The following is a 23,291-nucleotide window of genomic DNA, read 5'->3' as shown; positions in this document are numbered from 1 at the left end:
ATCCTATCAATATGGGCCAACATTTCAAAAGAATGCTTTCAGCTCTTTGTTGAATCAATGCCACGTAGAATTAAGGCAGTTCTGAAGGCGAAAGGGGGTCAAACACAGTATTAGTATGGTGTTCCTAATAATCCTTTAGGTGAGTGTATATATATATACACATTTGTTTAACAACTTGTAACAATATCCGTTGTTTTTGACTAATCAAAGTGTACTATCTTGCTTTTATTTAAACCAACATTAAGTAAACTATTGTACACACAGCTTAATCACAGAAGCAGACACAACAGATTGCGCTCTTGCGGTTTCAGACCCACTCAATGGATAGTAAAGGCTTCCAGACTCCAGTGTGTGAAGACAACGAGCACAACTGGGATTCTTAACGCCACCAACACAATACAGAACTCCCACATGACACTCCTCCAGACGGCTGTATCAGAGCTCTGTGGGCTGGAACATGGTGACTAGTCACTAGGCTTTTTTTTCTCTGCTTTTCCAGCTTCCCTCAGCCCAGTCCTTGCCATTAATAAATGATGGCCTCTGATCAGCCAAGATTCATGACTGCAATTACATTCAATGTCCTGCAAGTGAGGAAACAGAGCCAACATGGAGCCAGTCAAACGAGCTGCATTTGCCCAGCTTAAATATGTCTGGAACCAGGTCAAAGGACATTGAGAAATGAGACATGAAAGGTTCCAGAAGTGGTGTGGTGTGTGCTGCAGCATGATAACGCTCCACTATCTTCCTTATACTGACTGGAAACATTTTTCAGATCCCTACTTTTTCTACGAATCCCAACCAGGAACCTAAAGTCAGACCAGCATCATGTGTCCTGGGGAGGGGTTAGGATGGAGGGGGAGGGGGAGGGGGAGGGGGTTTGGGGGTATTCAGCACCTTGGACAGCTTCTTCTCGCAAAGCCTGCCCCAATCTGGAGCCATTTAAATGAGATATACGAGCGCCAGCGTTCTCCTTTCCACACTTTGGATTTTCTTCATTCGCATGCAGTCCCTATACTTCTCCACTATCTCCGTTTCCATATTGCATCTATCCACTCTCCACATTTGACTTCCCCTTCATTTTTAATATCTCAATCATGTAATCGCCCACACCTGCTTAACAAAATGCTGTCCATGCAAACTGGCCTCTTAAAATGCAGATAGTACTTGTGTAGGTTATATTTCAAGCACTGATTGCTGGTAATTACTATACATTTGCAATGTGGGGGGTTATTAAGAACTATGCTGACATTGGCAGTCTTGAGCCTGAACACATTAGACTTGACATTCAAAGCAATGTATATGTTTGCACACATTTGACAGACAGGTGAACTGTGCATTCAACGCGCAGTGTTTGTGTGCACTGGGAACAGACCCAGAGGAATTGGTCTACCGCACAGTGTTATGCAAATATGTTCTAGTTTTGAATCTTAGGAGCCATTTGATTCAAAAGCTGCAGTGGAGGTGAAGAATATCAGTGAATAGTGCTTAAATGTATGCTTTGTTCCTGACCCAAAGCTATCAGAAGACTTGGAATATATTGCACAAGTAATATGGACTACTTGTATGGTTCCTTTCTCCATGTTGACCTTCATGCTAACAATGAAATGTCATTGAATGGAAAAGAACTATGTGAATTTGTGTTCCACAGAAAAATAAAACACCATACAGATTTGAAACTGAAGGAATGAAATGAGAATGTTTTTAATCACCTTTTCATTACATTTTGAAGAATATATATATATATATATATATATATATTAAACCATATAATAAAAGTCAATGGGAAAGTCAAAAATCCATATAATAAAAGTCAATGGGGTCAAAAATAGCATCAGGGTCTAATGCTGTTTTGGACCCCTTGACTTTCATTATATGGATTTTTTTTTCATTGTATGGCCAAAAAACAACAACAACAACAACAACAAAAACAAATGCCAAATTGCCAGCCACCGCCAGATTTCGGTCATTTTCACAAAAGTTTCATGGCCCCTAGAATATTTTGTTGAATGAATATCTGAACATACAATAGATCAACAGAAAGAACAGGCCCTCTGCTTTAAAAAAAGTTTCATAAAAAAAAGCAACATTTTGAGAGTAAAAAGCAGAGAGAATCACATTTTTGTCAAAGACTACATTCAGATCGGATTAAGAGCGATGATCAAAATATAGATGGAGTAGATCGAGTCCATCAACACCCTGAAAGCTTCACAGTCCTATAGATCGTCCTGGATCAACATTTCATTCAGTGACATTAGGCCATTTTGATTTTTATCCTGTTTATTAATAATAATAATCACATTATTTTTCATATGCATCTGCTTACATGAGATTGCTCGTTTCTGCTTCTTCTTTCCCTGCGTTTTGATCTGGAGATACTGTACTCGTTCAGGAGATGCGTAATACCGTATAACAGTGATAACATTGAAAGCCATACAAACTCGTAATTGGCAGGGAAAGAGTCAATGTTTGGTGTATGTTTCAATTATGCATTAGCATTCTAATGAGGACTTTTCTTATCTTGTTTCAAATGTGTGCTGATGTACATAGAAAGGGCAAAAAGAGCCATAAGGAAGAGTTGAAGAGAAAAATCAATACCATGTCTCAAATTGCTCTACAAATGGTTGCATTAAGTGTCTCTAAAGGAAATAACAGGCGGAGAGAAAGAACAAGTGGAATGAAACATTGCTGTTCATCCTCAACATCAACAACATGCATATTGACAGTGTGTTTACCGGCAGAGGTTGTAATCAGAGACTGCAATAATTTGATAATAATAATCATTTATTAACCAGTGCAACATGGCTGATTTGGACTGATCAGCCAAGTGATGCACTGTGACTGTAGTTTACTGTGCTTATCAGTGATACTGGATAACAAACACTTCACTGTCTGTGCTGGTCAATACCAATCCTCTCAGCTTATCTCTTCCTTAAGTCACAGGCAGCACATTAAAGCCTTTCTGCAGAGTAATTGCAGCTGTCTTGCAGGCTTTCAATAACCGGATGGCTCTGAAAAATAAGCCAGCAACATCACCTGGTTAAAAAAGCACCGTGTTTAAGCATGTCATGATTGACAGACTAAAGGTTTTATAGAGCTTTTGCCAGTGAATCCAAACTCTGCTAAATCTACAACAGATTAATTCAACTGAATTAGACAATTTAAAAATAAAATAAACAAATACATTACACTACCATTTCAAAAGCAATGGGGTAATTTAAAAAAAGAAAATAATATATTTATTCAGCCATGACACTGAAGTAAAGATCAAATATGACAGTAAAGGCATTTATATTGTTAAAAAAGATTTCTATTTAAAATAAATACTGTTCTTTTAAACTTTCATCAAAGCACCAAATCAGTATATTAAAATGATTTCTGAAGGATCATGTGAGTAATGATGCTGAACATTCAGCTTTGCCATCATAGGAATACATTTCATTTTAAAATACATTCAAATAGAAAACTGGTCAAAAGTTTGGAAACATTACTATTTATAATGTTTTTGCAAGAAGACTCTTATGCTCATCAAGCCTGCATTTATTTAATCAAAAATACAGAAAAAAAATGAATCTTGTGAAATATTATTACAATTTAAAACAATGGGTTTACATTTTAATATACTTTAAAATATAAGAATTTTGAATTTTGAAGGAAATACGAGGTAATTTTCAGTAATTTCTTTCATTTTTTCTTTCTTTTTTTGAAAGAAATTAATACTTTTATTCAGAAAGGTGTTAAATTGAAAAAATATATATATATAATAATTCTTCATCAATGAATCCTGAAAAATATCACAGGTTCCAAAAAAAATATGAAGCAGCACAACTGTTTCCATCGATAATAACTGAGTATCAAATCAGTATATTAAAATGATTTCTAAAGGATCATGTGACACTGAAGACTGGAGTAATTATGCTGAAAATTCAGTTTTGCATCACAGACAAAAATTATATTTTAAAGTATATAAAAATAGAAAACCATTATTTTAAATTGTAATAATATTTCACAATATTATTTTACAATATTATTTCACAATATTTTGCCTAATATATATATATATATATATATATATTTTATCAAATAAATGTAGGCTTGATGAGCATAAGAGACTTCTTTAAAAACATTTAAAATAGTAATGTTTCCAAAAACTTTTGACCGGTACTGTATAAGGCCTCTAAAGCAAATCTCTCCTGCAGCAGCCTAACAAGTTGAACTTGAGAGTTTATGGAAGTAATGGCTGGAAAAGATCCACAAGCTGATGCACATTCAGCATGGATCAACAATCCCCCGAGAAATCCACAAAAAAGCTGTGAGGAGGGTCTCTTTGCTACTTCACAACATCTCTGAAAGGCTTCAGATAGAGACAACAAAATAAAGCTGGGATCAGAGTCCCTGGAGAGAAGCAGTGCCTCTGTACCATGGCAGCATCCATTGTTTACTCTCACAGTGTGAATCATACTCTCCGCAGCACAATCTCAGACTTAAGTCCCACAGATCTGAGGACAGATAAGATCTTCTGGAAGCTTAATTCATCTGGTAGGAGGTTTAATGACGACAGCGGGCAGAATGCCAAGGGAAATAAAAGCGGAGTTGCCCTGCTAAACATTAACTTACATTTGCTGAGACTCATCCATCCATATCAATAGGTAAAATGACTGAGCTAGCCATCACTGTCATCATAGAGAAACAATACCAGGCAGAGTCGGCAGGCTGCAGCTACATAAGTTCTCTCAATGGCACACACTGGGTGTGTCTCAACATCCAGATTATTTATTTATTTATTTATATTATTCATTCTGTTCTCTAAGTACACCAGCTACATTTTACACAACACTGAAATCTGCAAATGCATCCAGGTGGGCCTTTATGAAACTTTTATAATATCCTGATAGCATATGTAAAAAAAAAAAAAAAAAGAAGAAAAAAAAGAAAATGTATAATAATAAAGACACTAGACTTTAGATATGTGACTGCAGTAGACATAGCCCATCACTGGATTAAATCCACGAAATCCAGCTATTTATAAAAAATATTTTATATTTTTTTATATAAAAAAGCATTACATCAATATTATAGCCTAACTAAAATGAATTAAACAGCTTTAAGTCTTTTAACTTGATAATCAGTTGAACTGATACTTAAATCTTGATAAGTGACCTATTTGCCAATTTAGCAATATATATCTGAAGGAAATAAATACAAAAAAGCACAGAAAGGATCAACAAAGTGATTATTTATCGGAAAATTAAACTTTAATCAAATGAAATATGTAAATCCCATAACAGATCAAAATAACATGCCACACTAGATCCAGTGGCTTATGAATTTGATGTATAAATACAATTTCATCATCAGTATTTTCATGTTGCAGTCTATGCAGACCCCTGTAAATAATCAATAATAAAGCGTATTATTGAAACTTCCCTAGGAAATTCCAATATGACACTCACCGCTTTGCTCCCCAAGAAAGACGAGTTTGAATTTCCTTAAAGGGTTTCCAAAGTCATTTCCCACAGACATGTTTGAGGGCTTGTTTTTTTAACAGCGTGTTCCCACCGGTGTAAATGTCTGGATGGGGCAGCGCGATGGAGAAAGCGGCGCTCCTGTGCGTTTGGAAACTGGAATGCTGCACTGGATCGGCTGTCAGGCTTAATTGCTGTTGCGCATGCGCGGCCCCACCTCTCTCTCCCTCACACGACGTAATGCTATATAAACCCACATAGCGTGACGTCATGCTGTATCAACCCACATAACATGACGTCATGCTGTATCCCCCACAGTAAGCAGAGTCTTTCCTTATAGCTTATTTTGATTATAGCATAGATTTATGTAAAAAATACTGACATACTTTGACACTGCTTGATTTTTGATTGGATCATTTGGGTGATCCCAGAGCTGGTAATCTAAAGCCTGCTTGTGTGATCAGTAACTCTCAGTTGACATAAAAAGTTGTAATTACGAGATGAAGAGTTGAATTTATGAGATATTAAGTCAGAGTAATGAGATAACTAGTCATAATTATGACAAAAAGTAGAAATTATGAGATATTAAGCCATTATGAGATAAAAAGTCATTTACAAACTGGAACTGAGATATATCATAATTATTAGATTTAAAAAAAATAAAAAAGATGATTTTGTTTCTCATTTATGTCATAATTTCAACGTTTTATGCCATAAACATGATTATAATCACTTAACCATGATTTGTTTTCTTTTGTGGCAGAAATGGTCTTCATAAACATCAGCCGAATAGAAAAAACAACAACAACAACAACAACAATTTGTGAACAAATTTTATATTTGAAATAACTTATACATTGGTAAATAAACGTTACATGTTGCATAATAAAAAGATTATCAGAAAGTCACGATTCATTACTCCAAGCAGTGATAAGAAAAGCATTTTGTCATTTGTGTTAAGAACCGTGGCAAAACAGTATGCACAAAGGGTATAATAAAACAGCAATATCAGGTATAAAAATATATTTTACAAACATTTGATGCCTAGTTTTAAAACGTCTTCACATTTGAAAGTAACATTTTAAATCTGCTCAGGCTACTATCGTTATTTGAAGCTACACACCTCAACTGGCACACAGTTTGATATTTGACACACTTGTGTATCTGTGTGCATCTGGCGATAGATGAGACAGAGCATTCCACATCCTTCACATAGTCTTCAAATAGAAGAGATATATGGGGGGGTATTTTCCCAGTCAACCATTTCGAATCGTGATTCAATTGCATATTAACCAAAGTTAAGGACCATATATAGACATTTCTCTTATGTTTTGTGTCCTCCTCATAGGTGCCATAGTCATAAATCCAGCTTCAAATAATCTGCTGATAAAAACTGCGGCTAAGATTATGATGAATTTTTTTATTTTTTTATTGTTATTTATTAATACCAAACTAGGTTGAAAGTCCCTGAATCTTTCCAGTTAGGACCCTGCTTGCATGCAGGGGGAAATAAATACTCAAGCAGTTATTCTGTGTAACAACTTGAGACATATCCAAACTGAATTCATCAAATTTCCAGCCAGGTGTTGGAAGGAGGGGTTTCTGACAAGAAATGTCCAGGGGCTCAACTCACTGAGAAGGTTCTCAAAAGTGAGATCCGATAGGTCAAGCAGGGTTGAGGCATCACAGGGGTCCCTCTGGCTTTTTCTCTAAGCTGTACTCTCTGGTCCGGTGCATTTTCCAGCCAATAAATGCCAGGAGTGTAATGCCTAACGTCTTATAGCCCACCTGAAGCCCTAGATACCTGTAACAAGTCATCATGATCATCATCAGTGCTAGTATTCAGTCTAATAACACTTATTAGCATAATTTAATTTCTAGTTTTAGCCTTGTGTTGCTGAATATATGTGAAGTATAGTAGGCCTATGTGTGTTTAAGCTCACTAAATTCAAAACCTACCTTCAGGAGTTTTGACACAAATGTACCTTTATAATGTATTTAGGACAAGAGAGAACATATCCGTACCTGTTTCTAAGAAGATTGTTGTCATAGTAGCCACATCCTTGCTTTTTCCCACAAGCCGTTTTCCACCAGATACATGTGGAGTCTATGGTCATCCCGAACAAAGCCGGAGCTGGCAGCCAGGCTAAGCAAAGAGAAAGAGAAAAAAAGAAATCATTATACTACACGTTTAAACAAATATATATTGATATGCATATGCACTAACATACTAAATAAGCATAGATAGTTTGTGATGATGTTGTTGTAATAAGATACATGAATATACAGTAACTATGTTGTTGTATCGCCACAAGGGGGCGTATAGTACTTACAGTATTGCAATTGCACTTGCACAATTTAGACAGATTGTTGTTGTTTTTGCCCAGGAAAGTGTTCTCATGTTAGAATAATTTAAATGGTTATTTACCCTGACCACTTTCTCTTAACAATTATTTTGTTTAAGGATCTTACGGGAAAAATCTCATGAAAAGACAACTTTTAACACTTTCAAAGAATAAATAAATAAAAGTAAAAAAGGGTATTTTGGTCATTTACTTACTAAGAACCCTCAAAAGCAGAAACTGAACCCCTATGGCAAACGACTTCTCTTCTGAAGGAACTGACCTATAGTTAAAGACAGAATGAGTGAAATGAGATAAAATACAATAACTCAATTTCTTACATTTGAAGTTCTCACACTGAATGCAATGTTGTGTTTCTCACCTCAGCACCATCATGTAGATAGGGTTGTGTGTTAGGCTGGCAATAAGTCCGGCTAGAGATATGATGAGCATTACAGGCAGGAGATAGTGAGGGCAGGTGTTGGCACAAGGGCCAGGCTTTGCGTTGCCCATTGCAGGAATACACTGGCAGTTACTAAAAATCTGTGTGCAAAGAGATAGTGGACGTTATTATGATTTGGTTTGTCAATATGAACATGAGAGCTGTAAATGTTAAGCTAACTGTTATGTGTCCAGTAACCCATACATGTAACATTAAGTACTGTTTTTTAGTATTTTGTGTATATCTATGTAAATATATAGGCTTATCATATTTTAAATGTGAAGAGAAAAAGCTTTCCGTATCTTTTTTGTTTAAAAGGTCTTGTATCAAACTATACAATATGACACAAATTCACCTGTCACATTAAGTGTGACATGTCCATATCCTTGAAAAACAAAACTACACAAGGTAAAATTAAATCTGACCCAGACTTTGATAAATAAAGGTTCATACAGATAAACATGGTCTGTCAAATAAAATAACAAACCAATAATATAATTAATAATTTTCAATTTCTATGGTACATTTTGTGTTAGCAAAACCAGTTGAGAACCCCTGCATGAGTGCATATCTTCATTACAAACATCATTATTGCTATAAGGATACTATAAATTTAAAGAGTACAACAACTAAAAGTGTTTCATTAGATGCTGCTAATACTAACACTCATTTTATAATGTTTTCTTGTGCTCCATTGACTTCTAATGACACAGTGTCCTCCATTTCCTGTTTTGACTGAATTGAACCAGCATAGGAGTCCAGAACCAAGTGTATTTCTTACTATAATTGCCTCTTGGTATGATATGTGCTGTGTTATACAGAGTAATTCATCATCAGCTGCTCCTGTAAGTCTCTTGCTGGGCAATTATACAGAAGCTTTAACACTCTAAAGTTGTTCTAAGTCCCCAAAGCACTTCCTCCAGGAAGTATTACTAATTAGCGATTGATTGGATTCAACCCATTGATCGCTAACAGACCATGACTGGTCATTTGCTCGGTGTCGCTAGTACAGCAGAGGCTCACAATGAGCTGCTATCCAGCTTCAGTAATGAGCTAAATAAAGGTCTAAATGGATAGATCTATAAATGCAGTGACTCTGCTAGAACTCTGGCTTGAGATGACAATTTCATGACATGAAATATGTTCTGTTTTGTCAGATTTATTTATTTACCTGGACTCTGTATGGGTTCTTGGGATCCATGGTGAAGTTTTTGCACCCAGCATGGCAGGGTGAGATGTACTCAATGTTGTTTTCCCCACACACTGGGTTAAAGGTGCTGCTGGGACATGAGCAGTTGGCACTACAGGGCAGAAGAAGCCTGCTGGGCATAAAATAACACAGTTTAGCCTTTACTTGCAGAACACAGAAACATTTTATGAATCGTAATCTTTAAGAAATAGTTCACACAAAAATTATTAATTGAAAATATTGACATCCTCATAGCTTTCCTTAGCATGTTCATGAGAATTTGTGAGAAGTAGTGATGTACAATTGATGAGATTTTTTTCAATTTTAGTTGATTCTTTTCAATGAATTCGTTGATAAAACTGGTTTGAATGATTTGTTCATGAATCGGTCTGATCCGGTTCTCAAATTCAACTCACTGACTCATTTATCCAGTCATATTAGGTAACAGCTCACTGGACTGGAATTTTTTGTTTAATTTTGTTTATCACACAATGCTATTGTATAGCTTCAGAAGATTGGAATATAGCACACACTGTTATTGTATTGGACTACTGGACTACTGTTATTGTATTTTCATGATACTTTTGTGCTGCTTTTTTGTCCTTTTTGAAGGTTAAAATCTCCAGTTCTCATTCATTGTAATTGTATGTCATATTTTGTGTTCCATGGAAGAATGAATAAAGCCTTAGAACAACATGTGGCTAAGTAAACGATGACATAATTTTTGGGTGAACTATTCCTTTAACATCCAGAACACAGTCACAGGGTGTGTGTTTAAACGTTCAATTAATTTCACAATGACACAATAATAGCCGTATGTTCATAAAGTTCATGGAAAACAGTCAAATACTTTCCTAATTTCCTCTCAGTTGGCATAGTGAAAGTGTTCAGATATGTTGCACACAGTATTTTGAATGGTGAAGTGAACTTGAACACTTCACCTCTGTGCTAGTTCAACTGGACTCGAATATACAAACTTTCACTAGAACACAATGGTCTGAATCCAAACACTGGCAGAAGACAAAGAACAGACTTTGCTTAACAGTGTTCTCTTACGAGAGTATCTCTCGTACTGCGTAATATCTTACGCTATGGGGAAAACCTCTTTTCCACGAGATATTGAAGCCAAAAATTATCCTTAATTTTTAATCAATGTAAAACGCTTTGCGGCAGCATGCAGACATAGGCGAGGCAGCTCGCGCGCCTATTGGCTGCCCTGCGGCAAAAGCAGCAGCCTATCGAGAACGGCTCTGCGTGACGTCATGACCAATGGGGGCACTTTGCGCCCACTTTGTCACGTCCCGCCAGAAAGGGCATGGTCTCGCCCTATAAAGCCGGTCGACAGGCTGATACAAACTGATTTTCATCTCTTCAGCGAAGCTCACGCACCGCTGGATCCAGAGTGAGAAGCCGCGCCGTCGACGCAAGCCTTCAGCGGGATGAGCCCTTGAGCCTGAAGTCGCTGGCCTTCACCTCGCCGCCTTCAGCCGCCGTACCTGCTGCACTTTCCGGCGTACTACATATCCTTTACTCTGCTCTGTGTGTATGTGTGTGTGTGCTCGCCCCGCGACTCCCACGTCTATCATCTAAAAGAGCCGCGTCTTTTTAAAGATGCCATCCTCCTGTGGCTCGTGCCGAGCCACACTCAGCGACGGGGACCGCCATGTGATTCGTTTCCTGCCTGTGAGAGGATCATGCAGCTCTCGCGCTCGCCGACGGCGGCTGCCCTCACTGCGAGCTATTGCCTACGGTGACTCTGAGGACTCGCCTGGCATCCTTTAGCGAGACTGCACTTCCACCCGCTACAGTGCCGCGCCGTAAAGCGCCGTACTCAGCGGGTCCCCGAGCCTTCTCCAGCCCATGAAAGCTCGCCGGTTCGCCCGCCAGCTTCACCAGCTTCACTCGAGTCGCTCACTGACGGATAACGGCCGCCGCGCGCCGCTTCCGCCATTAATGACGACGAGATAGCTGCATCTGTAGAGGAGACCTGCTGCTCTATCCTGGCGTCGGACAGTGAGGACTGGGCGAGCTCTGTGGACCTCCCCCTTCTGTCCGCGAGTCATCAGGGAAACGGGCCAGCATCAAGACCGCGAGCCCTAAAACCGTGGCTAGCTTTCTTTACGTTATAAGAAATCTAACCCGCCCCCCATGGGCGTGCGTCACCGGCAAAATGAGGAAAGAGTGTGTTTTAGTCCCGTCGAGGCCGGACTAATCTCCATTTCTCAAACATTTCTTAGCTCCTCTTAGTTTGAGCGGCTGAAAATGCCAATATTGCAGCAATGAGCCTGTTGTATAACACGCACACCAGCAAACAAACGCCGACACACACAAAAGTGTGATGACACTCTCTTATCTGCTTGCGCTAATGTCGTTCTCCCCTGTGGCTCCGAAAGCCTTCGCGCGAGAGACCCGTGTTCGATCCCGACTCTCGCAGCAGATAAAAATTTAGTCTCGCCGCAGCCAGACTTCCACCGAGACATTTCCCTCGTTCAGTTCCAGAAAATGCGACTGTTCCAGTGTATTTTGCAGTAAACAAGCCGGTACCGCGGCCCGCTTGCCTGCACATAAATGCCGTTTCCACGGCGACCCAGAAAAATTATATAATCATTGTATTTTCTGGTTTTCCGGCCACAGCCAATGGTGTTATGAGTGTAATAAAATGCCCACAGCCCAGTGTTCATTTCTACACACAAACACAGCCCGCCACGGTACAGGGCTCGCACAAATGAAATCGACGCATGTCAATTGTGCATTAAATGTAGTGAATGTGCCCACAACCCAGTGCCCACAAACACTACCACGGTTTCTGTAAAACGAAACCAACACAAGTCTTCCTAGCCTCCAAGGAAATCGACGGTGTTTCAGTCTCGCCGCGGCCAGTCTTCCACCGAAATTTTTCGCTCGTTCAGTTCCAGAAAATGCGACTGTTCCAGTGTATTTTGCAGTAAGCAAGCCAGTACCATGCCCGCTTGCCTGCACACAAATGCTGTTTCCACGGCGACCCAGATAAATCACATAAGCGGTGTATTTTCTGGTATTCCGGCCACAGCCGATGGTGTTATGAGTGTAATAAAAATGCCCACAACCCAGTGCTCATTTCTACACACAAACACAGCCCGCAAAAATGCAGGGCTCGCACAAACAAGATCGCCTCATGTCGATTGTGCACTAAACGTAGTGAATGTGCCCACGTCTCAGTGCCCACAAACACTACACACCACATGTCCCACGGGTTCTGTAAAAACGAAACCAACACACATTCAGTCAGCTCAGGCCGGCGGTGTTTTCAGTGCAGTAAATGTGCCCGCTGTCCCGCGCCCACATTCACTCACAGACATGTTAAGCCCCACGGGGCTCGCCCCGCTCTCTCTCCCTCAGCAAACTGCTATAAGGGTTTTGAGCGCAGCCAGGCTGCCCGCCGCGATCGGCGCGCCCCCCGCCTCACACACTGTAAACACAGTGTCTGCATTACAGCACGCCGGAGCTCCCTTGCCGTCACTATGTCACGGCCAGAGCCAGGATCTCATTCTACCCCTAGCTATTCACGCGAAAGTGTGGGCACAGCTTCCTGGGGTATCAGAATGGGTGCTGAACACTATAAACACAGTGTCTGCGTTACAGCACGCCGGAGCTCCCTTGCCGTCACTATGTCACGGCTGGAGCCCAGATCTCATTCTACCCCTAGCTATTCACGTGAAAGTCTGGGCACAGCTTCCTGGGGTATCAGAATGGGTGCTGAATACTATAAAAAGAGGCTATTTGCTACAGTTCGCTCAACGCCTCCGACGTTACATGGCGCGCGTCAAATCCACAGTGAAAACAGAAGTAGCACATCTACTTCGAGCCGAGATAGCGAAACTACTGAACAAAGGTGCTATAGAACCTTTATCTCAGGCTCAGAGCGAAGGGGGTCTATACAGCAGATATTTTCTGGTACCGAAAAAAGAAAAAAGACTCAGACCCATTTTACATCTGTGACAGCTGAACAGAGCACTTGTGAAGCGCCAGTTCAAAATGCTTACAACCAGGAAAATCCTCACGCAAGTTCGCCAAGAGGACTGGTTTATGTCAATAGATCTGAAAGACGCCTATTTACGAATACAAATAGTGTCCCATCACAGGCGATTCTTGAGATTCGCCTTCGAGGACCAGGCATATCAATACACAGTCCTGCCGTTCGGCCTGTCCCTAGCACCCCGTACATTCACGAAGTGCATGGACGCGGCTCTCGCACCCCTGAGATTTCGGGGCATGCGAGTTTTGAACTACTTGGACGATTGGCTGATTCTAGCTCGATCACACTCAGAGCTCATAGAACACAGGGCCACATTACTCGAACACCTCGAGAATCTGGGCCTCACAGTCAATTGGGCAAAAAGCTCGCTGTCTCCCAGTAAGAAAATGTCTTTTCTGGGAACAGTGCTGGACTCGCTATCCATGACAGCACGCCTGTCACCGGAGCGCGGACTAGACATTCAGCGCGTCGCGAAATCTTTCCGCCACGGCTCTATAGTTCCGCTCAAAAGGTTTCAGAAAATGCTGGGCCTAATGACCTCAGCAGCCTCTGTACTCCAGCTGGGCCTGCTTCGCATGCGCCCGCTGCAGATGTGGCTGAAAGCGCGAGTTTCGCCTCAGGGTCGATCTAAAGTGCGTTTCAGCTCTGGGACCTTGGAAAGTAACCGACTGGTATCAGTCAGGTGTGAGTCTGGGGACCTCCTCGAGTGTGCAGGCGGTGTCTACGGACGCCTCCACCTCGGGATGGGGAGCGCTGCTCGAGGACAGACCGTTCGGTGGCCTGTGGTCAGAACGGGAAAAGCTCCTTCACATAAACTGCTTGGAAATGATAGCAGTCGACAAAGCGCTATGGTGCTTCTGTCCCCAGATAAAAGGTCACCACGTCTTGGTCCGGTCGGACAACATGTCAGTGGTGGCATACATAAATCACCAGGGCGGCATCTGGTCCCGAAACCTTTACAGGTTGACGGAACGCCTTCTGATCTGGGCTCAGCACAACCTGGTCTCGCTGAGAGCAGCGCATGTGCCTGGTCACCTGAATGTGGGACCAGACAGACTGTCCAGAAACAATGTCCCAGCAGGGGAATGGTCGCTGCACCCGCAGACGATCCAACTGCTGTGGGAAACGTTCGGCAGAGCGCAGGTGGACCTGTTCGCGTCCCACGAAAACGCTCATTGTCCGAAGTTTTTCTCGAAAAGCAAAGACGCGCTGGCCCACGTCTGGCCCCGCTGTCCCCTATATGCTTTTCCCCCTGTCTCGCTCCTGCCTCAAGTGTTGGACCGAATCAGGGAAAACGGATGCCCAGTGCTGCTCGTGGCTCCGCTCTGGACAAACCAGACCTGGTTCCCAGTCCTGATGCAGCTGGCCAGCACTGCCCCGTGACCTGTACCACTGAGGAGAGACCTCCTCTCTCAGGCAGGGGGCTCGATTTGGCATCCTCGCCCCGATCTGTGGTCCCTGCATGCATGGGCCATCAACGGGTACCCGCTAACCTCCCGGAGGGAGTGTTAAACACGATCACGCAGGCTAGAGCTCCGTCTACTAGACGGCTCTACTCCTCGAAATGGTCTGTGTTCTCTGCTTGGTGTCAAGCTCAGAACTTTTCACCCGTAGACTGTGGGGTTACGGAAGTGCTTTCCTTCCTACAAGAGCTGCTAGATAAGGGCAGAACCCCATCCACGCTCAAAGTATACGTGGCGGCCATAGCAACATTTGCAAAACCGGTGTCTGGCCAGTCACTGGGGAAGAAAGACTTAAACCCTATACGCACGGGATTAGTATTATCTGGTGACATAAAGTAATTTGTAATAATTGCAGAGTTTGTCTGTGATCTTAATCCCGTGGGAATCGGCCATGTCTGTAATTTGTAAAGTAAAACTTCCCCCGCAAATTACCTACTATATTTCGCCGAACACAGAGGTCCTGTGATAATATTAGTCCCACGCGAATCGGCATCTCTGTGATTTGGCCGGATCGCATATAATTTTTTCAAGGTTTTTGTTTCACGTGCGCCTTTTTATCCATTTTTCGCGAAGAATGGAGGCTGGTTTGGAGTGTTTTGATAAAGTATTTTGGGTGCTGGGTCATATCGCAACTACACAATTTGCAGAAAGTGAAAGCTGAAAATCATCAGAAGAGCAAAAACAAAACGAATGATTAGATGGAGATGAATGACATGTATAGCATCATGCGGTAAGGAACTTTATTCTGTTTATGTCATAATATATCATACAGCTAGACCTATAACGAAAAGAAATTTCCAAGCCTATTGACGTCATATCCGGGAGATAAGTCAGTAAATTCGAGTAAAATCACAGGCTTCGGTTATCCCGTGCGAATGCGCCACACGAAATTCAGATGTGGCGGGGTAATTTTTAAATCACACGAGGTCCCCAGATAATACTAATCCCGTGCGAATAGGGCTATAGTCATGCGTTTCCTCAGGGGAGCTCGGAGATTGAACCCTCCCAGGCCCCCTTCAGTCCCGATGTGGGACCTTTCCACGGTTCTGGAAGCCATGAAAGGTGCCCCGTTCGAGCCAATCCATTTGTCAGACATGAAGCACCTGTCTTTCAAAACAGTGTTTCTTATGGCTCTCGCTTCAGTGAAGCGCGTAGGGGACTTACAAGCGCTCTCTGTGAGTGCGTCGTGTATGGAGTTTGGGCCTAATGACTCAAAGGTCATACTCAAACCTAGGCACGGGTTCGTGCCGAAATCCCTCAACACACCGTTTAGGGCCCAGGTGATTTCTCTGTCCGCCCTTCCGGTTCTAAATGAGGAGAGGGACGCGAGTCTCCTTTGCCCTGTCAGGGCACTAAGAGCTTATGTCCCGCTCGTCTGGTTTTAGACAGACTGAGCAGCTTTTTGTTGTGTTTGGCGGACGTTCTAAGGGACTTGCCGCATCAAAACAGAGCCTATCCAGATGGATAGTCGATGCCATAGCGCTGGCTTACACCTCTAAAGGCCTGCAGTGCCCCTTGGGTGTCAGAGCGCACTCCATGAGAGGCGTAGCCTCTTTGTGGGCATGGTCTAGCGGGATTACCCTGCAAGATATCTGTACGCCCGCGGGCTGGGCCTCGCGTCTACATTTATAAAATACTATAACCTGGAGGTCCCCGCCTTACAAGCTAAGCTTTTGGCGGTCTAGAATTCAGTGCTATCTGCCCCGCTGTGCCGGCCCAGATGCTGAGTTTGGCTTGCGTATCGCTCACTGACCGATGCAGCAGCTCCACGAGTGTTGACACATGTATGGCCACCCAGTTTAGGCTGAAAGCTTTCACCCTGGCTGCGTGATATAATATTTATATGATTAGCTCCTCTGGATGCTACTTCATAAGGAATGTCGCTTCTAGCCCCTCTTCCTTCACTCTCTGTGAGTCTATGGTGATTATGCACTACATGCGCCCCGGGCTTCTGCCCTTGGGACTTTGGTGTTGGATCCCTGTACGCACGGCGTGTTGCACTGTGTTCCCCATAGCGTAAGATATTACGCAGTATGAGAGATACTCTCGTAAGAGAACGTACTCGGTTACTAACGTAACCTCTGTTCTCTCTAGAGAGGTAACGAGTACTGCGTATCTTGCCGTGCTTAAAATGCGCTCTGGTTCACTTCGGCGATGAAAACCAGTTTGTATCAGCCTGTTGACCGGCTTTATAGGGCGAGACCACGGCCTTTCTGGCGGGACGTGACGAAGTGGGCGCGAAGTGCCCCCATTGGTCATGACGTCACGCAGAGCCGTTCTCGATAGGCTGCTGCTTTTGCCGCAGGGCAGCCAATAGGCGCGCGAGCTGCCTCGCCTATGTCTGCATGCTGCCGCGAAGCGTTTTACATTGATTAAAAATTAAGGATAATTTTTGGCTTCAATATCTCGTGGAAAAGAGATTTTCCCCATAGCGTAAGATATTACGCAGTACACGTTCCCTCTCTAGAGAGAACAGAGGTTACGTTAGTAACCGAGTACGTTTTCAGTGTCTGTGAGAACCAGCTGTCTTAAACTGGCCCTGTTTATAGAAGATACATTTATACTACACTCTTAGAAGAAAAGGTTCTCTATATAAACTCTTAGGCACTTCATATAGAACCTTTTAGGGGTTTCCATCAAGGCATAATTTTAAGGATTTAATTTTAAATAATTAATTTTAATAAATGTTTTAACTTGAATTAAATTTTATGAATTAAACAGTTTGCTGAGAGGGTAACGAGATGCTGCGTCATGATGTTGATGCAATGGGAATGCCTCTGCATGAACTGGTGTCCTCCACTCCTTTGAGCTCCGTCTGGACAGTGATATTAAGTTTGTTGACTCTCTATGGGCCGCTGTGATAAGCTGTCTTTAAAGTTGAGAGTAGTTTATCCTTCTCACGCTATGGAGAGTCGTTTTGCAGAGGCCTCTGCTCTCCTGAGCTCCATCTAGACAGTGACATCAAACGTGTCAGCCCTTGGTGGGCCACTGTGGTAAACTGTCTTTAAGGTTCAGTGTAGTTTGGCCTCCTCTCACTATAGAGAGTCGTTTTTCAGAGGCCTCTGCTCTTCTGAGCTCCATCAGAACAGTGATATCAAGTGTGTAGGCTCTCTGTGAGCAGCTGTGATAAGCAGTCCTTAAGGTGGAGTGTACTTTGTCCTCCTCTTTCTTTAGAGAGTCATTCTGCTGAGGCCTCCACTCTTCTGAGCTCCATTTAGACAGCAACATATGTGTGTCAGCCTTCGGTGAGCCAGTGTGATAAGCTGTCTTCAAGATGGCCTTTGTTTAGCCTCCTCTCACAATAGAGTCGTTCTACGGAGTCATCCGCTCTCTTGAGTTCCGTCTGGACAGTGATATCAAATGTGTCGGCTCTCTGTGGGCCACTGTGATAAGCTGTCCTTATGGTTGAGCGTTGTTTGGCCTCCTATAGCTATAGAGAATCATTCTGCTAAGGCCTCCGCTCACCTGAGCTCCAGCTAGACAGTCACATCAAGTGCATCAACTCTCTGTGAGACAGCCTTGGTAAACTGTCTTTGAGGTTGAGAATGCTTGCCCTCCTCTCGCTATAGAGTCATTCTGCTGAGCCCTCCGCTCACCTGAGCTCTATCTTGACAGTGACATCAAGTGTTTCAGCTCTCTGTGAGCCGCTGTGATAAGCTGTCTTTAAGGTTGAGCGTATTTTGGCCTCCCCTTGCTATGGAGAGTCGTTCTGCTGAGGCCTCCGCTCTTCTGAGCACCATTTAGGCAGCGACATCGATCTCCAAGGTAAGGTGAGCTGCCTTCCATCTCTATGTGGGTTCCGTTAAGAAACAGGTAGATCCCTTATGATAACATAGGGATGGCCACCTCCTTTTAAGGGGCTTTACTAGGCAGCTCCCTTTTTGATATGCTGAAGTTTCGAGGTTACAGCTGCCTCCCCCTGATTTGGGGTTATATAAGCAGCCGGCTCCCTTGTGGTAATAAAGTAGTAGCTGCTTCCCTCAGGGGCCAGGCACAAAGTTTCCATATCTCTGGCCGGGGATGAAATATCATCACCCTCACTTGAGAGAGAATATCTCTCTGGATCAGGATCTCCCGTGGGAGACCATCCAAGAATCACACTAGATCCGCAAACCACACTTGGGTCAGTCAGAACAGAGCCACTAGAAGAAGGAAAACTCAGTCCTGGCGAACCCTTGCTAGAACTACTGGAGTAGAGCTATCGGAGGAAAGGCGTACAGGCACAGCCTGGTGTGAGGGCGAACCAGAGGGGACAGTGGGTTGTTTCCTCGGAGGCAAACAGATCCACTTCTGCTTTGTCGTAGCACTTCTATATGGACTCCACTCTTAGTTGATGTAGTCACCATTCCCTGGGCCTCAGACCCCTGCCTCAACGGGATGACTGTCCTCATGTTTGCATGCCCCAGACTGTAAGGGGGCAGGAAAGCAGCCAGTCCTGGTGATTGATGTAGGAAACTACTGAAGTGCTATCTGTCCAAACTAACACATGGTATCCCCTAAGCTGCAGAAGAAAGGGTTTCAGGGCTAGAAACACTGCCCTCATCTCAAGTCAATTTATGTGCCAAGAGAGATAAGAGTCCTCCCAAAAACCGCTGGCTGGTCGGCCATCGAGAACCGCACCACATCCCTTGAGAAAGGTGTCCATCGTGAGAGATGAGAGATCTGCGACGAGCCAGACCTCCTTTAAGGAACCTTGGCTTCTTCTAAAGCTGTAGAGCATGTAGCCCGCCGAACCATGGGGGGATGATTCTGAGGATGAAATACCCATCCTTTTTAAGTACAATTACCAACTGTAGAAGCCTGCCTCTTGCTCTGGGAGGGGTACATGTTAGATGGCCTCTTTCTCCCCTAACTGATGTAATGTCATTGTCATGACACATCGGAAACGAGGTGGACAGGAAGCAAACTAAATTCTGTATCCTTTTGTTATAGTATTAATAACCCACTGAGAGATGTTAGGGAGAAATAGCCAAGCTGCCACAAAGTCTGACAGTGGAATAATTTTTCCTATAATTTCTGTAGTTTTTTTTCTATCCTCAAGAGCGAGGAATGAGCCCCTTGAGCGCCGCCAATTGATACCTTTCGACGGCATTGTTTACTGCGTTGCCGAACAGGCCGGAGGAAGAAATCAGGGCATAAAGGAGAAAGGCCTTGTCTTTTTCTTTTAAGTTGAGCCACAGTGGCAACCAATGCAGCCATTGAACCATTGCGGCAAGGGCCGTCTGCTTGGTTGGCCGGAGGGCCAAGTCTGTGGCTTAACTGAATTTTTATTACCTTCTCCATCCCTAATCCCTCACCATGGTCCAAATCTTTGAGCAGGTCAGCCTGGTATGCCTGCAGAACTGCCATTGTGTGCAGGCATACGCCTTCCTAACTAATCTAGATGTTACTCAGCCAGGCTTAGTTGGTAAGGCAGGTTTCTTCCACGACAATGGCGATAAAGGAGACCGATAGCCCAAAAGCATCTCCTCCACCTTTGGCATCGCCTCGTAGCCCTGCTTGTGGATAACGACCACAGAAGAGTATGTTAATGATGCTTGCATATGCAAACGAGCAGAGTATGGCTTCCTTCACAATCTGGTCACCTCAGGGAGATAGCGGCTGGGATGCTGCACTCGTGCAGATGTGAGAACGCCATTTTGAACCCACAATCACTTGCCCCTCGTCTGGCAACAGCACAAGTGACAACATCAAGCAGTTCCTCAAAAGTGGTAAACTGAGGAAGCTGCTCTGCCGAGGCACCCGCCTGCTTATCTGCATCCAACCCCTCAAAATCAGACTCAGAAAGCATGAGTTCCTCGTTCTGGTATGAAGAATTCACAGAGCGAGCTTCAAGATCCAGATCCAGATGTCGCAAGTTTTGAGGAAGCGTGCAATTGGCATACTGACTGCAGGAATGTCCACCAGAGCTGTTGCCCGTGAATTGAATGTTCATTTCTCTACCATAAGCCGTCTCCAAAGGCGTTTCAGAGAATTTGGCAGTACTTCCAACTGGCCTCACAACCGCAGACCATGTGTAACGAAACCAGCCCAGGACCTCCACATCCAGTATCTTCATCTCCAAGATCGTCTGAGACCAGCCACCCGGACAGCTGCTCCAACAATCAGTTTGCATAACCAAAGAATTTCTGCACAAACTGTCAGAAACTATCTCAGGGAAGCTCATCTGCATGCTCGTCGTCCTCATCGGGGTCTCAACCTGACTGCAGTTCGTAGTCATAACTGACTTGAGTGGGAAATGCTCACATTCGATAGCGTCTGGCACTTTGGAAAGGTGTTCTTCACGGATGAATCCCGGTTTTCACTGTACAGGGCAGATGGCAGACAGCGTGTATGGCGTTGTGTGGGTGAGTGGTTTGCTGATGTCAACGTTGTGGATTAAGTGGCCCATGGTGGCGGTGGGGTGGGGTTAGGGTATGGGCAGGCATATGTTATCGTTGTCGTTATGGACAACGAACACAGGTGCATTTTATTGATGGCATTTTGAATGCACAGAGATACAGTGACGAGATCCTGAGGCCCATTGTTGTGTCATTCATCCACGACCATCACCTCATGTTGCAGCATGATAATGCACGGCCCCACGTTGCAAGGATCTGTACACAATTCCTGGAAGCTGAAAACATCACAGTTCTTGCATGGCCTGCATACTTACCGGACATGTCACCCATTGAGCATGTTTACGACATGTATACGACAGCGTGTTCCAGTTCCTGCCAATATCCAGCAACTTCGCACAGCCATTGAAGAGGAGTGGACCAACATTCCACAGGCCACAATCAAACACCTGATAAACTCTATGCGAAGGAGATGTGTTGCACTGCGTGAGGCAAATGGTGGTCACACTAGATACTGACTGGTTTTCGGACCCCCACGGATCCCCTCATTGTAGATGAGTAGGATTGATTTTTTTTGGTAACTATTTTGATTTGAAGAATTGTCAGATTTAAAGGAAAAACAGAAACAGGATCAGTTTCGGGATCGGATTTATTAGTTCTATCTAGATTGTAAAAAAATATTTCCTCAAAACCAACTCAAAAGAGCATCCTGTGAAACTCACCCATTGGTGGCATTAGATGTTTTGGGGTAAACACCAGCAACATCTTGTGTGGGGCAGCCCATGAAGAAGAGAGGCACACAGCAGAAGACGGAGATGGTGAGCATTACAACAGAGAAACGTGGAATGGCTCTGAATGACAACACCCAGCGTTTCATAATCAGACCACCGAGCACCATCCCCACGGCAACGGCCGGCAGGTTTAAAGCACCTGAGAGAAAACAAAGATTCATTCACAGATATTTACAGATATTCATAAGGGATATTTCTCAGTATAAAATCACGGGGACTACGCCATATTTTAGCTAAATATACTGTACACAGCAATGTCAGTGAGACTAGGGCCACGTTTCTCCAAAAACTGTACTCATATATAATGTATTCTATTATAATATGTCAACTGACCAATAAGAAGGCTGCTGTAGGCTGCAGTGGCACTGTACTGGCGCTCCAGGAACTTGTTGAGGAAGGTGGCAAGTCCAGCGATCACAGAGGAGAAACAGCACTGGGTCAGAACCAGCAGCATGAAGAGAGGACTTAGCAACAGCCTGACGAACATCTTAGGGAACACTGCAAAAACACAGATAGACCACAAGAGAAAGAAACAGATGTTTACATATTACTTTGATTCATTAATACATGAAAAGTTATATATATACTGTATATATGAGTGTACGGCAGGAAATCAGTTTTGAACTGAGTACACATGAATGAAGACATGATCATGCCCTGGAGGCAGGTATATTCATAAGAACTTGTCAGATCCTGTTACAGTAACAACCTGAGCATACTGTATGACTCAAGAGACAAGACACACGTATGCCTTGTCAACAGCACAGGACTGCAGAAATATTTGTTATTGAGTTATTTCTAAGAATTTTTTTCAATTGATTTTATTTTCAATTACCCATGTCAACGTCTCCGGCAACGGTTACGTATGGTAACCCTCATTCCCTGAAGGAGGGAACGGAGACGTACGTTGTGACCGACGAATAGGAATCTCGCTAGAGAGGCCTATCTACTTCGAGTGAAACTAAACGAGCCAATGCACATTGCGTGCAATCATTTGCATCAGCGATTACACTTCAAATATCTTTTTTCCAAAGGTGATTTCTGTCATTTGCTGTTGTTTTTATCACGCTGATGTAAGTTCAAGTGTCTATTTTTAAAATAAGTTTGTTTTTAGTTAGTTACGTGATGCTACAAAAACGGTGGTGTAACGTCATGATTAACAGCTGTGATTGACAGGTTATCTGAGCGAAGTAGTCACTGAAGCACCAACAGACTTTTTTTTCGGGATCTTCGGAGGACTGAGGAGATT

The 23,291-nt window shown here is 43.2% G+C and overlaps 2 protein-coding genes across 4 annotated transcripts in view; both read right to left on the bottom strand.

Annotated features, from left to right (window-relative positions):
- The window catches only part of rab6ba (RAB6B, member RAS oncogene family a), a 128,882-nt gene extending 123,209 nt beyond the window's left edge, over positions 1 to 5,673 (bottom strand). The window contains exon 1 of one of the 2 annotated variants that reach the window (XM_056246320.1): positions 5,451 to 5,673. In XM_056246320.1, coding sequence (XP_056102295.1) covers positions 5,451 to 5,520 — 70 coding nt within the window. In that variant the 5' untranslated portion in view covers positions 5,521 to 5,673. The remainder of the gene's footprint in view (positions 1 to 5,450) is intronic. The other variant, XM_056246319.1, reaches the window with a different exon arrangement.
- Positions 5,674 to 6,896: 1,223 nt separating this feature from the next.
- Positions 6,897 to 23,291, bottom strand: part of slco2a1 (solute carrier organic anion transporter family, member 2A1) — a 30,679-nt gene continuing 14,284 nt past the window's right edge. Inside the window, exons 8-14 of one of the 2 annotated variants that reach the window (XM_056246317.1) lie at positions 22,376 to 22,540; positions 21,974 to 22,181; positions 9,418 to 9,568; positions 8,187 to 8,347; positions 8,023 to 8,087; positions 7,488 to 7,608; positions 6,897 to 7,266 (exon numbers count right to left, since the gene is read on the bottom strand). In XM_056246317.1, coding sequence (XP_056102292.1) covers positions 7,146 to 7,266; positions 7,488 to 7,608; positions 8,023 to 8,087; positions 8,187 to 8,347; positions 9,418 to 9,568; positions 21,974 to 22,181; positions 22,376 to 22,540 — 992 coding nt within the window. In that variant the 3' untranslated portion in view covers positions 6,897 to 7,145. The remainder of the gene's footprint in view (positions 7,267 to 7,487; positions 7,609 to 8,022; positions 8,088 to 8,186; positions 8,348 to 9,417; positions 9,569 to 21,973; positions 22,182 to 22,375; positions 22,541 to 23,291) is intronic. The other variant, XM_056246318.1, reaches the window with a different exon arrangement.

The sequence above is a fragment of the Rhinichthys klamathensis genome, unplaced genomic scaffold (assembly GCF_029890125.1).
Source record: "Rhinichthys klamathensis goyatoka isolate OS25496 unplaced genomic scaffold, OSU_Roscu_1.1 h1tg000036l_1, whole genome shotgun sequence".
Taxonomy (NCBI): Eukaryota; Metazoa; Chordata; class Actinopteri; order Cypriniformes; family Leuciscidae; genus Rhinichthys; species Rhinichthys klamathensis.
This window is presented reverse-complemented; position numbering and strand designations above follow the sequence as displayed.